Genomic DNA, 17,168 nt, shown 5'->3' with positions numbered 1-17,168 from the left:
AACCTACTTTTGATTTTGGCTGCAGTTGATAATCCTGAAGTTTTTAAATTACCAAGGGCAAATGCAGCATTTTCTTTTAGAGGAGCTGTGCGAAGTTTTCTTATGGGGAGTTAGGCCTTTACTTAATTCATAGAAGATGGCCCTTTGAAGAGTCGCATTCATCTATATTTTGGGTGGCCCCTCAAATTTATTAACATCTTCCATAAAAGTAAAGTATTTGTTATTCTATGGTGTTTGTGAAACAGCTGACACACATTCTTAATATTCTCTCCACTTTTTTTTTTTTTAAAGACTCTATTTATTTATTTGACAGAGATCATAAGTAGGCTGAGAGGCAGGCAGAGAGAGGAAAAAGCAGGCTCCCGCAGAGCAGAGAGCCCAATGCAGGGCTCTATCCCAGGACCCCGGGATCATGACCTGAGCCGAAGGCAGAGGCTTTAACCCAGAGCCACCCAGGTGCTCCTCTCCACTGTCTTCTATGCAGTAAGTTGTACATTTAAACGGGAGGGAAAAAAATTCCGACCCACCAGCACTCATATCGAAGTCACAACACTTAAGACCAATTAAATTTGCTTCCAGTAGTACAGATCTCCTGCTTTCTTGAAGAAAACCAGGGAGCACATATTTCTTCCAAGCTCATGTAAAATTTTTTGCTCCCCAGCTGAACTATTTCATTCCTGGCATTACTGAGTTTCACGCTGACTGAAACAGTTCCTGTGTTGGGCTAAAATGTCTCATTTGGAAAAATCAGTTTAAACCATTAAAAGCTGGGTTATCTCCAGGTAGTTCTTTTATAGATAGAAAAACAGCAGTGAGTCTTAAAGACAGTCATGGCAGAGCTTTGTAGCCTTGACTGGGATTGGAAACAGGGCTCTGCAGTATTCGCAGATACTAGTCTTTGTTCAGAGTAACATTTCATTCATACATTACTGAAGGAGTTAAGGAGAAAAAGAAAAAAGGAAACCAGTAGCAGCAGTTTTGATTCCAGACTCCCCACATCGAGGCTGTTTAAATTGGGCCTGATAAGCATGTTCATGCAAATTTGGAAGCACAACATGCCCCAAAATGGACAGATGTGGTTAGTATGGAGTTTTACATGTCCTACCTGTTGTCATGTCTAACAAACAGTTGTGAATAAATTAGTACAAAGTTGAAGCAGCTTTTTAGAAAGTTTTTTAAAAAATGGTACATACAGGTTTTGGGGCACCTGGGTGGTTCAGCGGTTAAGCATCTGCCTTCAGCTCATCCTGGACTAGAGCCCAGCATTGGGCTCCTTGCTCAGAGGGGAGTCTGCTTCTCCCTCCCCCTCTTCCCCACCTCTTCCACCATGCTCTTACACAAATAAGTCAAATCTTTTTTTAAAAAGATGCTTCCTTAGCACATACTCTTGTTAGATTTAGTGGCCTCTTTTTTCATCTTTGTATATCTAGCACAAAGTTCAAATTGATTTGGGGGGGGCAGGGAGAGCAGAGAGAGAGAGGGAGAGGGAGAAGCAAACTGCCCGCTGAGCAGGGAGCCTGATGCGGGGCTCAATCCCAGGACACTGAGATCATGACCTGAGCTGAAGGCAGACGCTTAAATGGACTGCACCATCCAGGCACTTTTTTTTTTTTTTTTTTTACATTTTATTTGAGAGAGAGCACGAGGCAGAGGCAGGGAGGAGCAGAGAGGGAGGGAGAAGTAGGCTCCTTGCGGAACACGGAGCCCAGTACAGGGCTCAATCCCAGGACCCAGGGACCATGACTTGAGCAGAAGGCAGACAACCGAGCCACCCAGGTGCCCCTCAAATTGATTCTGAAATGAAAAAAATGTGATTCTGTTCTGTGAGGTCTCTGAAAACTTGTATGGTCCCTCATGTGAAGATCGAATGAAATGAAGAGTGGAGACAAATTCTACAACCATTTTACTATCATGAAAGACAGACACAGCTACCATCTACCTCAAAGATGCCAGAGAAATAAAAAAGAAACTCTTTTCACACTGACTGCAGACACCTCAGTCATGTCGCTCACAAAGTGCAGCATAACTGTTACTGAGAAGGCTGAGTGAGTGGTGGCGGGGCATGGGAATGAAGGCAGGGCAGCAATGTCCTTACATGGCTGTCCACTGTCCCCCAAAATAATAAACGCACAACTGAAGAATACCTGCAGAAAGTGAGGAAGACTTCTTGGTGGTAAATGGAATACAGCCTAAAAAAATAAATAAAAGAAAAACTGTTTTCCAGCTCAGGTCTACCACCTACATTAGGAACCACAGCTTGGGAAGACAAAGGTAAGAGATCCAACTGTGAACTGTGACGTTGGACAAAAAAGAAATGATGTCAAAAGTGCTCCTTGGAAGTCTGCCTTCTTAACAGTTGTTATTCCAAAATGCTCTGTATAATTACTGTTAATTTGTACTGAGGGGCCAGGATACATTTGCAGGCATAATACCCAAATCTAAAAGGTTACTAAAATTGCATTTCCCCATTTTTCCCTCACACTGATGTGAACACACAGATATGGATGCGGACTAAGGAAATTGTGATTTATCTGTGAACACAAGACAACTTTAAGCAAGAAGAGTGGCCCTGCTTTGTATTATAGCCACATGTTCCTACATTTTCAACAACCTTGAAAAATAAATATTTGAACTACAATCTTCAATAAAGTCTCCCTACATTTGTTGTCAGTCTTAATCACCTTTTGCTTGTCTGCTTAGTGCCTTTAGCTCTTAGATGTTGCACCTGGAGATTCTTGCTTGCTTTATGATGTAGGTTTATATGCCCTTTAATTGAAAGCAAACCGCCTTAGATAATCCAGTGACAACAATGTTACAAGGTCCACTTTCCGTTAAAAGGCAAATAGAAATATTAAGCTGTTCTCTAAAATGAAGGAAAACACATAAAAATACACCGCAATATGCCCCCCACTTTCTTTACCAGAGATAAAACCCCAAAGTCTAAAATCCCTCTTTTGTATTTTGCTCCCACTCCCACCCCCGGTGGGAGTAAGGAAGTGCAAAGAACTGCAGTCCTCAATGACTAACTTTTCCTCACTGTATGCCACTTCTCTGCCCAAAGACTTTAAGTCATACAGCATCTTAAATATATTTATCCTACCACAGAACCTTCATCAACTTTAACCCCAAGTTTTAATATTCTAATTATTTTATGTTGAAAGCACTTAAACAGATAAAAATGAATATGGAAGGATGACCAAAACATATACATATACCTCACCTATAAGCAGTGCTTACCTTTTTTTTTTTTGAGGTTGAAGTGGATTTGTAAGATGACAGGTTGGGTGACATAACAGGGTATCTTAAAAGGAACAGAATTTCTATATAACAGCTTCTTGATTTATTTATGTAAAATACTTTTATTTTTTAAAGTAAATTCCACCCCCAAAGTGGGGATTAAACTCACAACCCTGAGATCAAGCATGCTCTATTGACTGAGCCAGCCAGGCACCCCAACCTTCTTGATTTTAAGTATAACAACTAACATATGCTAGGTCCTCTGCCTGCATGATTAAGCACAGTATGTGATGGTGACCCCTGGAGTTGTTATAGTGTATAGCCTGCATGGGGGGAGCTTAGATGTGATGCACCAAAGCGTTCTTCACCACCACTCCCGCCCCCCAGGGAGAGAAAGTTAGAGAGAGAGGGGCAAAAGGAGAGGGATAAAGAGAATAATAAGCAGGCTATTGGCCCACGGCAGAGCCTGACACAGGGCTTGATACAATGATCCTGAGATCATGACCTGCGCCAAAATCAAGAGTTGGTCACTCAACTGACTGAGCTACCCAGGTGCCCCCAAAGTATACTTTTCTTTTTCTTTTTTAGACAGAGAGAGACAGAGAAAGAGACTAAGTATGAGCAGGGGGGAAGAAAAGAGGGAGAGGGAGAAGCAGACTCCCCACTGAGCAGGGAGCCCAACACAGGGCTCAATCCCAGAACCTGGAGATCATGACCTGAGCTGAAGGAAGATGCTTAACCAACTGAGTCACCCAGGTACCCGTAAAGTATTCTTTTTAAAAAAGATGTAAGTTATTGCTGATGAGTTGTTAATGCAACAAATGATAGTTTAAGAATATACAAAAGTTCAAAAATCAGCACTGTCTCAATTAAAAAAAAAACACAAAAAACTATTGAGATACTTCAGCTACTAACATCAAAGCTGTTACCCTATGTGGGAACAGACTGGAAAAATTTTTCTAATCACCTAACAATGGCTTTCAAATAATAGAGCAGGAAAAGCTTTCAAGGTTAAATAGTTAAACGCATAAAATGGAAGAATATAACCTTCTACCCAACTTTCTTTGGTTTTAGAGAAAAATCAATCAGCCTCTTTTTGATTTAATGAAAAACACTAGACAAGTGGGTTTCGTTCCTGACTGCACCCAACAGCACTAACTCGCCAAATATGCACCATCTGGTTGGCACACAGTGGGGCCTCAAAACATGGTTTTATTTTGACTAAGCATTATACAAATGTACAAGATGTACAAATTTGCCTGCTATTTCAAGGGGGTTGCTGCTCTGCCTCAAACAGTTAGACTGAATTGTGGCTATAACAACAGATTTGTGGAAGAGAGAGTGTGTGTGTGTGTGTGTGTGTGTGTGTGTGTGTGTGTGTGTGATTAACCAATTTTCTACCAAGTGCAAACCATGGACTAGAGACGAGAAAAAAAAAAAAGTGCAAGGTCTTCTTTGTATTTGGTCACACTGATAGTGAATATAAGAAAGCCTGTCACTAAACAAATCATTCAAACTACAATTGGGAAATACTTTCTAAACACTGGGTCTTGAGAATGAGGAAATAGTAATGCAAATCTATGTGTTCACTGTCCTTAGAACAGAACAGAACCTATCTTGTCATGAATGAAAAAGTCACAAGACTGTTTTTATAGGAAAGCAGGTTAGGATATAGTTACAGTGAAAATCCAGATTTCCTACTTCAACCCTTTCCCACACAGTGTGAAAAGTGAATAAAGACAGCAACATTTTTTAGAAAGTTAACTTATATTAAAAATATTTTGTTTATAAACAATTTTAATACTACAAAGTAGTATTTCAATACAAAGCAGTTCAAATATTAACTGTTCTTTAAACTGTTAAACTTTATTATAAATTAAAATTTCTTTACAAAAAAATTGCACATAATATTTGACCACTCTTAGGTTCTGATGCACTGGCATTTGCAATAGTTTCTTTAATCTTCAAGTTAAACAGTCTCGGCAAGGAGTCCAGAACGTAGAAAGGGCAATTAACAACCCTGTTAGAGCATTCAAGTGCAACTAGCAGACTTGTGGCCATGGCAGTTACACTTTCCTTAAGATGGACTGCTTAAGTTTTAAATCCTGAAATGAAGAATCTCAAAAGGTTTAAAGAAGAACTAAAAGGGACTGCCTGCATTTTACTGTAAACACAGCCCTGGAAATTAAATCCCAAACAAGAATCTCTCAGGCATCAGAGAGTGTCAAGTGAATCAGGAATAGCACAACGTAAAGAAAGGGGAAAAGTAAAAAATAAAAACAAAAACAAAGCAAAATTAAAATAAATGTCAGTCACTTTGAGGAACTATACTTACGTACATGATGTTATGAGAATCTGGCAGGGCCCAGAAGTAGGCCAAACAGGAAGTTCATTTATCCAACCGAAGAGGGTCATGTTCATTGCTTCCGGTTTTGAGAATAGTATATTGTAGGGGACTTGATATGATCAGTAATGCTTGTCTGCCTTACGCAGACCTTAGCCAGGGATCAGCCTAATCTTGAAGGATCATTCAAATAATTTTGGCAATTATTATAAGGACTTAGAACTGACTGCACCCAGTGTTCAGTGATTCTTGCTTTCTGTTTTGTAACTGTTTAAATTTAAGAGCTCATTTAGGCTGACTCCAATCTCTTGGCACTTGGAAACTAGTTTTCTCAGGTTATCAGTTTTACCTCCTTCTGATGCTTCAAACAAGAGTTGCTGTAAAAGACAGGGAAGCACAGAAGTAAGACTTAGCTAGATTTTGAGCATCACCACATCAATGGATATGGCACATGCAGAAAATTTATAGGAAAACTTCAAGATGAAATAAAAGATAAAAATCATTACATCTTTCCACAGTGATGCACAAAGAGGTAACTTCTGTAAGGCTCTCTGATATAAACGGTGGACCTATAAGATAGATATATACACAATTCCATCAGGAAACATGATGAAAAACACCTTTATAATCCTAATTATTTAACTGGGACCTCATAATATACAAAACAGGTTTTCAAGTTTCCAAACATTTAGGTTCTTAGCATGTAAATGTTTTTGTTTTAATCCTTTCAAACTGAGAAGTCAACAAAAGGGGCCGAAAAGCTTAAAAATAAAATGACCCATCTGATAAATCAATCATAGCTTACCTCTCTTTGTCCCTTTAGAACAATCTCAGCAGCAATGGCTCTAAGAAGAAAAAAGGAATATAGAAAAGGGAAAAGAAAAATTTATATATCTTTGAATGAAATGAGATACTACCACTGGCAGAATACTGACTGTGGGAATCTGAGTACAAAACTTCCTGAAAGTAACAGGCTAAACTTCCAAGGAGGGTAACCTATAGTGAAAAGAAAAATTCAACAATTTTTATCAACTTTACAAGAATTAAGCAGACCAGTGTTTTGAACATAGATAACGTTCATGAAAAATACTCATAATTACTAGTAAAAACACCTGACACTAATAATACCTTTAAAAGAAAGAGTACATCAGACTATAAGAGGGGGAAAACCCCCGCATTTAAGAAAAAAGATGGTCTTAAAATGTGCATAATGATTTGTTTGATAACAATACTGTTATCTAAAATGTTCTGCTTCAAAAAAATTAAAACTTCATCCACTCTGCTTTTAGAAGCAACTGTTAATGAGCATGCCCTTACTCTCAGGAGAAAAGCTCAGCAAGTGCCAAAAATAAATCTAAATTAGAGTAGAGATCTGTCCAGGAAAAAAAAACAGATGTCATTTCAGATTTACCTGTCTGGAGCAAACCTTACAAATAAAAGCAAAAGCTATAAAAACATGTACATGATTGCTGCATTACATTTTCCAGGTGGCCAGGCATGTTGGAATATTATATGTAAACATCTTGGCTTGAAGTTTCAGAATCTGAACATTGCTTTCTTCCCATTCATGTTGAAGTAGCCTGCAAAGTACATTCAGGAAAATGAACAAAGCATTGCAAGTGTAGGGAACCCCAAATGTGCTCTATGAGCAGAATGTCTGCTGAGGTTTAAGTTTTGAACAGTTTAATTCCCTCAAGGTCATTCAGAAAGAGACTGTAGAATGCCTCTTACAAAAAGTGCCCTGGGACAGGAATAGGCAAACTATCAAGATGCCCAGTCAAGGCCCATGCCACATTCAACAAACTAAAATAGGTCCGTATATTCCCATTAAAGCATTCACTCCATGTGCTTCCCACCGCACAAATTTTTGAAAATAATGACTTGATATGTTAATACAATTTCCTTGTATTTTTCTTTACTAAACAGAGTAAATATGAAATGTTTCTTGGGTTAAAATGTAAGCACACTAATTATTAAGTTCTCTATTCTGGGGAGGGGGGGGAGAAAAAGAGAAGAATGACCACAAGGAAATAACTATCAGAACACAGAAGGAGAGCTATACCATCAAAACCAACAATTAAACAACTTGTATTCCTAAATGCCCATCCTAGTCATAATAGTCAAAATACGACATTTTCAGGTTTTCATGTTTTACCAAAAGTGATGCTTTATTTATTTATTTTTAAAGATTTTATTTATTGGGGCGCCTGGGTGGCTTAGTGGGTTAAAGCCTCCGCCTTCGGCTCAGGTCATGATTTCAGAGTTCTGGGATGGAGCCCCACATTGGGTTCTCTGCTCAGCAGGGAGCCTGCTTCCTCCTCTCTCTCTGCCTGCCTCTCTGCCTACTTGTAATCTCTGTTTGTCAAATAAATAAATAAAATCTTAAAAAAAAAAAAGCTTTTATTTATTTACTTGACAGGGAGAGAGCATGCTAGGGCATGAGCCAGGGGAAGGGCAGAGGGAGAGGAAGAAGTAGACTCCTTGCTCACAGGGCTCAATCCCAGGACCCTGAGATCATGACCTGAACCAAAGGTAGATGTTTAACTAAGCCACCACCCAGGGGCCCCAAAGGTGATGCTCTGTAATAGAAATTTCCACATTAGCTTCTGCAGACTGGAATGCTTACTAAGAATTTTTATTATGAAACACTATTCTTGCCATAGCCTTAAGCCTTTCCATTTTTTCAATCTCATACCATTTTCCCACATACATGCTAAGCAGAATGTAAATAGAACACAAGGAAATACTTGTATTTTAGGTACCTTATGATCCACAAAACAAACTTAGAAACATAAGACACAACTGATGCAGTGGTAGTGACTGCACAATTAGAAGCCAAAGCATTAGCATGGAGGGTACTGTTTTGAATTAAAATGCTCAATTCTTGAAGGTGAGAGTAAGTTTACTCTGTCAGAGCAAAGAAATGCTCAGAAATCTCCCTCTAATTCAATGTATGAAATCCCTAAATAAGTGTTTCTCAAATATATTTGAGGGTTCAAGCTCAGGAATCTGTATTTTATTTAATTAATAAACTGACATTTAAAGTAGGGTCAATGCCCAACATAGGGCTTAAACTCTTATCTCTGAGGATCAAGAGTCACACACTCTACCAATTGAGCCAGCCAGGTGCCCCCCAGGTATCTGTATTTTAAATGGGTATCCCAGGAGACTCTGATGCATAATAATACTCGAGCGTGACTGATCTACATGAAAACAAGTCATAGTAACCAAAATATAAATAGTTAGCTGCTATCTCCATGAACACTGCATAAACCTTTTAAGTAACACTCCTTTGCTATATAAAACATGATCATTGCTTATAATGCATGTGCCAAGGACAGATAGTGTGTGCTTAGTGAATGCAGATGAACTTTACTTGAATTACATGCCCCTTATAACCTGCAGTTTTCTTTTCTTTTTTTTTTAATTTTTTAATTTTTATAAACATATAATATATTTTTATCCCCAGGGGTACAGGTCTGTGAATTGCCCGTAACCTGCAGTTTTCTAAAGTGACCAGATATTTATACTCTTACATGAAGAGCTGTATATATTGCTCAACAACTCTGAAACTGAAGTAGTATGTATCAATGAGAAAAGGCTAAAGAACAGACAAATCTTATCAAGTTTAAGAATAATTTTATATGAGGAGCTATATACTAGTAGGCTGAGACCAAAAATAATTTTATTTTTTCTTACCTCAGTGCAAGTCCAGAATTAGTTGGCATAATTGAGCAAAACCGTTCCAAGGTTTTGGAATGCTGAGTCTTTGGAACACAGCTCAAATAAAAGAAAATAACCTGTAAAGGTTGGGGGGGGGAATGAATGCAACAAAATGTGAAATCCAATTACCTATGTGTTTTAATGAGAAAACCAAAATGGTCTTTAAGACATGAATGTATAAATTATAACAATGTATGATGCTGTGAGTTACAGTTCCTACCATTAATTATATTAGTGACTTTCCAAATATGAATTAGGTAATATGATCTAGTGATGACAGCCATGGACTGAGAACACTGGCAAGAAGCCAGGAGTCCGGGTTTACATTCCTGAGTCTACCTTTACTTGCTGTATAGCTGGGCAAGTCATAAGACTAATAATACCTGCCACATCTTGCTCATGGAATGCCCGTGTGTAAATGACTTAATGTCCATAATGTGGTTTGAGATCCTGGGATAAAGAATGGCATAGAAGTACAAAGCATAATTGGTTATCCCAAATGCAACAAAACCATCCCACCAAAAAAGAAAATAAAACACATTTATGTTTTAGTCTACATGGAGCTTTTGAAATTTAATTGGAGCTCTTAGCCTGCACCGCACTGAATGAAAAGTGTCTCTGAAAATAAACAAAACCAAACCTGTACTTCCCTTCCTGTAAGAAAATAACCTTATAAATACATTAGTCATATTCTACTATTAAAAATCTATACTGTGTAATTTCAGTGTATAGCTAATATTCACCTGACAAAACAGTAACCAAAAGAAGTAGCTACACTGTACATTATGGAATTTTTCATTGAGTAAAATTTCCAACTAATCAAGAAAAACATTACTGATACTATAATTACTTCTTTTGATCTTTCTTCTTTAATATGTCTGAAACCTTAACATCTCTTCAATTCTACTTAACGTTAAATGTTCTTAAATATAATAATCAATATGCACATTTTATCTTAACTTAAAGGGTTCTGTTCCTAGATTTAAGTCCTAAGTAGGAAACTTAGTCAAGAATAACATTAGATGCTACAAAAGTGGTCCTAAGAAAAGCTCTCTTGATATAAAAAATAGTTTTGCTGTCATTTTTGAAGTCCCTTTCTTTTGCAAATATAAAAAGAAAAAAAGTTTAAGTTCTTACCCTATTATGAAATTCATAGTTGGACCAGTAATCAGCACTGCTAAAAGGAATGGGGTATCGGGCAGGGACTGTAACCAAACATCTATTCACTAAATCAGTAAAAAATTTGAATTCTTGGACTTTGTTTCTGGATCCAGCAGCTCTATTATTGGCAAAGACAAGATAACTGCCAAAAGAAAAATATTGTAATTTAGAATAATTAAGGCAGTGTTTTTCTCTGAAAGCTGATCACCCCTTTCCCCACCATATCCCTTTATTCCCAAATCCCATTCTTATTAAGAGGAACTAAACTTACTCCATCCAAATCTTCTGCACTATATCAGATCTCATGGCCACCCCTAATGCTGCCTCATATGCCTCCACTGTCTCTTTAATACTTGATTGAAGAGGATGACAAAGGCTGTTTAAAAAATGAAGGAAAACATTGTATGTCTACAGCTCAATTCAATTAGGTAAAGGAATGACAAAGTATTATTTTAAACATTACAGGTATTACTACAATGGAATCCTTCTTTTGAGGTTTCTTCTTTAATAATGTATAAACCTTAGCATCCCTTCAATTTTGCTTCAATGACTTTAAGATCAAATTAGTTTTAATATAGTGTAACTCAGTAATAAATAATAAGTACAAGTCTAATATGCAGTATTTCTCTCCACAGCAGATAATGTCTCACCAGTAAATCAGCCACAAATAAGGAACTTGGTAGTTGAACATCTCATCATCAAAATTCCCTTTACATAAACGGGCTGGAATGTCAAGTGGTCCTGGTATATTTAAAAGATACCTGAAAACAAAACAAAACAAGAAACCCCCTCTGTTTGAAATTATGTCTATGCACACATGGATTACTAATACTTAAGAAAAACAAAAACAAAACAAAACAAAAACACCTCTGCTTCAACTTAAATGTTTTTTTTTAATATTTTGAGTCTTGAGACTTTGTGTTCACATGTATACCATACTGCTTTGGTCACATCTCTAGCATCACACAATCTATTATTTTATACCTACATAAGTAACTCCTTTTCAAAAATGAATTTATTCTATCCCCCAAATTAAACAAACTCCATAATTATCTAATTAAATCTAATTAAAAACAGAGAACACCAAATGGGATTACCATGTCTCTAAAACTTCCCCACAACATCTATACTTTCTCACCAAAAAAAAAAAAAAAATGTTCTTTAAGAGCTTGATGAAACTTGACATCTGAAAACAATCTTTCTCAAATACATACATACACATACATACCATGATAGCTTTCATTTTAGATATGATATCGAAGTATATTCTGTAACATACTGGTCCATAGGCACTTGTCAGAAGAGGTCCATGATCAAATAATATTGAGAAATACTGAAAATTACAGCCCTCTCTTAAAAAGCCACAGTAGGATATTTAATAGAATATTAAAGGCTCTATGAAGTCAATCAGTAAAGAAATCTATTTGACTCTTACTAATTAAGATTTCTCCCTAATGTATCTGATTTTGTGTGTAGAGCATTTACTAACATCTGCAGGAATCATGAGCTAATCACTTAACTTCTAAAGATACTAGATTTGTCACCTGCAAAATGATGTAAGAGATGACTTCAAATCTAATCAATGAAGGACTCCATCCCTAGGCTAACTTCAGTAAAATGAAAAAAATCCCAAAGTTAACTTCTGTAGCTATCTACTAAAATTCGAAATGACTTGAGATGCATGAAAATTACCTTATCTAGTTTTTCTTTTTTTTAAAGATATATTTATTTATTTGACAGAGAGAGAATGCAAGGTGGCAAGGAGGAACCGTAGAGGGAGGGAGAGAAGCAGACTCTACCCTACATGTAGAGCTTATCACAGGACTCCGTCTCACAACCCAGAGTCAGACGGTTTAACCACTGACACACCCATACACCTCTCCTCCTCTCTGTCCTTACAGTAAATGTTACACGGGAAATGACAGAATCCAACTCTAGGTAAATATTACAATACATACAAGGTTCTAAGCATCTTGCTTTACAGTTTCTACTTATGAAGTTAAAAAAAAATTTTTTTTAACCCTAGTAAGAGCACTGACCAGCACCATTAATAAACCTTGGCTGTATTTATAATTTTTTTTTAAAATATGTATCAGTAAGAAATATGACAATGCTAAAAACTCTCTCACCTATCGCCATTCTCATTTTCCAATAATTGACTCAAAAAATATTTCCTAAATTAACAGAAAAAGCACACTCTGTATGAATAAGGTCTTCAGTATTGTCTAAATAAACTAAGCACAAGAGACTCTTTTTGTCAGCTCTTAGTACACTGTGAATTATGACTATTCCCATGAAAATCTGAATAAAGCAGTGACTTAGTAAACAATGAGAAGATTATATGGAAGCACCCCATTTCCAAATTCTGAATGACAGTTATTTAGTCTGCTTCATTAAGCTGACATCCAGAAGATCTGAAGATCTTTGATTAGCTACCACAGTAGACACTGGCAGCATCTTTTAAGCTAAACCAATTACCTCCATGCCCAAGGGATGATCAGAACCAGCAAAGTCTGTAAAAAGGTCAGCTTTGGATCTGTCCTGTGCCTAAGTTTGGGACATTAAAGCACTCTAATTTAAACATGGACAAAGTCAGCATGGGGAAGCTGAACAATCTCTAAGTTTCGTATAGAACAGTTTAATTCTTCTCCATTAATCTGTATTTTAAATTGTTCTTTTGTAATTAACTTTAAGGTTTAACCAAGATGTTAGAGAGCAGAAAGAATTTCAGAAACAGTACTAAAATCACTATGTCAATAAACTGGTCATCATTAAGGACAGACATAAAGACTCAAGTCTAGGAAAAAACAGTGAGTCCAACTTTTGCCGAATCTAAACTAAAACTGGAATGTTCGTAAAATATTCTAGGGTAGATGGATTACCAAATTAACAAAATGTGAATTACTTCTGTTTTTATGTAATACTGCTACACTGTGGGGTAGGCTGAGTGAGCACATAAATTAAGAAAACGATTTCTAAATATTAGACTTGCATATATAAAACCAAAATGTTATCTGTACTATTTTCTACAGTAAAAATTTTTGGGAGATATTCAGCCTAGGCCATTCTTTTTTTTTTTTTTCTTTAATTTTTAAAAAAAGATTTTATTTACTTATTTGAGAAAGAATCAACCACCAAGAAAGAGCATCAGCAGGGGGAGGAACAGAGGGAGAGGCAGAATGCCCACAGAGCAGGGAACCTTAGGGAACCTGAGGCGGGGCTCAATCCCCTCCAGGGTCATGACTTGAGCCACAGTCACCCAGGTGCCCCAGGGCCTTCCTTCTCCTAGTTCTTCCTAACATAAAAAAGTAAAGTATGTAATGATAAAGTATTTTCCTTTTGATGCTGTTTTACCTGGAATCAGCAGACTATGCCTATTTTTATAAATAAGGTTTGTGGGGTTTTTTTTTGTTTTGTTTTGAATAAATAAGGTTTTATTAGAATACAGCCATGCTCATTCATTTATATGTTGTCTCTGGCTACTTTCTTCCTGAAACAGCATAGGTGATGGTCAGTGATAGACCATATGGCTTGCAAGCCTGAAAGATTTACTATCTGGGGGCGCCTGGGTGGCTCAGTGGGTTAAGCCGCTGCCTTCGGCTCAGGTCATGATCTCAGGGTCCTGGGATCGAGTCCCGCATCGGGCTCTCTGCTCAGCAGGGAGCCTGCTTCCTCCTCTCTCTCTCTCTGCCTGCCTCTCTGCCTACTTGTGATCTCTCTCTGTCAAATAAATAAATAAAATCTTAAAAAAAAAAAAAAAAAAAAAAAAAAGATTTACTATCTGGCCCTTAAGAGAAAAAGTTTGCTGATGCCTACAGGAAGATGGGAAGAAGGAAAGAGAACCCTCCCTCCCACCCCCAAATAATTCTTTACGACTTTCTGTGGCCTCTTATTGTTGTTCTCTGGTTAGAGTAAGAACTCACAACCAAACAAAGGCAGTAAACACAGAGCTTTACATAAGTTACTGAGAAAATGATCCCAGAAAAGACTGCTTGAAAACTTCTCACTCTGTATTTCAGAGGCTAGAGTGGTTCTCTTCAGACTTAAAAAAGGTAAAACGTGTATTATTTACATCCCTTTGAGGTCAACAATCAAATTAAAATTAATTTTTTTCAAAACTTACTTGAGATTGTCTCAGATAATTCATTGCTATAGTATTAAGTGCTAAAATTAACAATAACAAATGAATTAAAAGCAGAATGAGTCACCATGATGTTAATACAAGCCTTCTTCCTTTGTCAGTGCCTTTAATCCAAAGAATGCAAAGCATATTACATCTTTTCTCTGTTTTTATTCAGTTCTACTGCCCTCATAACAGTTCTGTAAGAGTTTTCAAGTATTTTTTTTTACATTAGTCTAAAATGTAATCCTCCCACAAAAAAAAAAAAAAATCTATAATCTTTCCACTAAACTATACTGTCCCTTTCTTCTATAAAGTCAAGAGTTCAGGGGTGCCTGGGTGGCTCAGTCATTGGGCGTCTGCCCTCAGCTCAGGTCATGATCCCAGGGTCTTAGGATCGAGCCCCACATCAAGCTCCCTCTTGGCAGGAAGCCTGCTTCTCCCTCTCCCACTCCCCCTGCTGTGTTCCCTTTCTCGCTGTGTCTCTCTCTCTCAAATAAATAAACAAAATCTTTTTAAAAAAAAGTCAAGAGTTCAACAAACTTACCGAAACAGATCCAAGTTACTATACTTCTCAAACCCAGGTTTAAAGAAGGATGCAATAAATTTCCGCAAAAATGGAAGAAGATTATCTCCTTGATTCTATTTCAAAAAGAGAAATGAAGGATACACATTAATGTGACTTACAATGTTTAATTAAATCTTTCAAGGGAGGAAAAAGCCCTTAACTGCCCCCTACTGATTAAATTAAGTTTCCCTAATAGATGGGGGTAGAGATAACTTCTATATTCTGATCTCCAATTAAATCCAATCAACCATTAAACAGTTTAGCACCCAATATGCCACATCTAACAACTGTCTAATAAGCTTCTATTACATGTTTAGCGCTGGTGCTAGGTTTGTTGGGGGCTCTCAATCTGATTAAGACATGGTCCTAGCCCTCACAAAGTCGTTATTACAGTATATAAAGCAGCTACAAATAAAACTACAAAGCCACAGAATAAGTACAATGGTAGAACTATGCACAGAGAATTTCTAGCAAAGACAGAAGGAATAATACCTAACAGTCTCCAAAGGGAAAAAGACTAGGAAAAGCTTCCTAGAGAGGCTGATGTCTGAAACATCGTGAAGAATGAATAAGAAAATGTGAAACACAAAAAAAATATTTAAGAATTATGAGCCTTTTTACCTGTAAGATGAAGAATTTGCACATATGATAAAAAACCTCTGCATTCTGAGGATTTTTTTCAAATGCAGTAAGCCACACTGCCCTGGCTTTATCATGCTGATTTGTTTGCAAATATAAAGCAACAAGGGCTTCCAACAATTGGCAGTTCATGGGACAGGTTTCCAATAAACATTTACAAAGCTCCACTGCAGCCTCGTACCTTAGTAAGAAAAAAGCAGGTCTAAACACATGAGTAAAAATCATTTTTAACACAAGGTTAACTGCTTGCCGATTAAGTTTTACCTCTCTAGAAGCTGGTGCAGAGCAATCATGTTTGTGTAAAGTGGAACACAGACCTCTACTCTCTCCTCAACAGTAAGGCTCTCATCTGTGCAAGATTTCACGGCATCTATCGAAAAACATCACAATAACAGAAATCAAACATAAAACGAATTATGGGACTATGTTATTTCAATTCTAAGAGACCAATGAAATATGGTGGCCTACCCTTTCCTTTTGCCTGACTATCATCTTACTATCTTTACTGAACTCTATCTTTACTGAACTTACTTATTACCTGAAGGAGGTATTTTCAGGTATCTCCAAACTCCCTAAAATTCATCTCTTACCTTCACATTCCCAGTAATAAAACCACGCTATGTAAGCTCTCGCATGGATCAACATTTTCACTTAAAAAGTGTCTCTGCATTTACCTAAATGCCTAAAAAATGATCCCAAAAAAGAAAATCAATGATTTCTCTTCATCTTTCTTTCACCCAATTCAAGAGGCCCTGCTTTCTGTTCTACAGCCATTTAAATGTCTCCCCTTAAACTTGATCTTTCAATACTCCTTCAAAACACTCTTTTCCGGGCAGCTGGGTGGCTCAGTGGGTTAAGCCGCTGCCTTCGGCTCAGGTCATGATCTCGGGGTCCTGGGATCGAGTCCCGCATCGGGCTCTCTGCTCAGCAGGGAGCCTGCTTCCCTCTCTCTCTCTGCCTGCCTCTCTGTCTACCTGTGACCTCTCTCTGTCAAATAAATAAATAAATAAATAATCTTTTAAAAAAACAAAACAAAACACTCTTTTCCCCTTGTAAAATCCCCACTCTGCATCTCAGAAAGTGGGCCACTGTTTCACCAAACAACTGCCACCATATTCTCCTTGCTCAGTGGTATCAAGATTGCCCAGATTTAGAGTTTAAAAGTGAATGTCATTCTGAAACTGCACTTCTGACGTTTACTTATAAAAATCATCTAAATAAACCTAAAGGCCCAGCTCTCCATTTATTTGACTAGCATTTGATAATGTTCTTCTTCTTCATGTCCTCTTGGTCTCATTCATTGACTCCTCTCTTTCAACTTCTTACTGCTATATTCTTAAATGCCTGTTACACCTCAGAGAAAATATCTCACTGCT

The 17,168-nt window shown here is 37.3% G+C and overlaps 1 protein-coding gene across 1 annotated transcript in view; it reads right to left on the bottom strand.

The window, feature by feature from the left end:
• Positions 1-5,082: 5,082 nt before the first annotated feature.
• The window catches only part of ZFC3H1 (zinc finger C3H1-type containing), a 52,889-nt gene continuing 40,803 nt past the window's right edge, over positions 5,083-17,168 (bottom strand). Inside the window, exons 25-35 of the mRNA XM_082742837.1 lie at positions 16,057-16,162; positions 15,775-15,973; positions 15,133-15,227; positions 11,116-11,226; positions 10,737-10,841; positions 10,442-10,607; positions 9,281-9,381; positions 7,060-7,161; positions 6,387-6,426; positions 6,088-6,150; positions 5,083-5,958 (exon numbers count right to left, since the gene is read on the bottom strand). Coding sequence (XP_082598963.1) covers positions 5,821-5,958; positions 6,088-6,150; positions 6,387-6,426; positions 7,060-7,161; positions 9,281-9,381; positions 10,442-10,607; positions 10,737-10,841; positions 11,116-11,226; positions 15,133-15,227; positions 15,775-15,973; positions 16,057-16,162 — 1,226 coding nt within the window. The 3' untranslated portion in view covers positions 5,083-5,820. The remainder of the gene's footprint in view (positions 5,959-6,087; positions 6,151-6,386; positions 6,427-7,059; positions 7,162-9,280; positions 9,382-10,441; positions 10,608-10,736; positions 10,842-11,115; positions 11,227-15,132; positions 15,228-15,774; positions 15,974-16,056; positions 16,163-17,168) is intronic.

This window comes from Mustela nivalis, assembly GCF_964662115.1.
Source record: "Mustela nivalis genome assembly, chromosome: 7".
NCBI lineage: Eukaryota > Metazoa > Chordata > Mammalia > Carnivora > Mustelidae > Mustela > Mustela nivalis.
The sequence above is the reverse complement of the archived record's forward strand: the minus strand, read 5'-3'. Positions and strand labels throughout refer to the sequence as shown.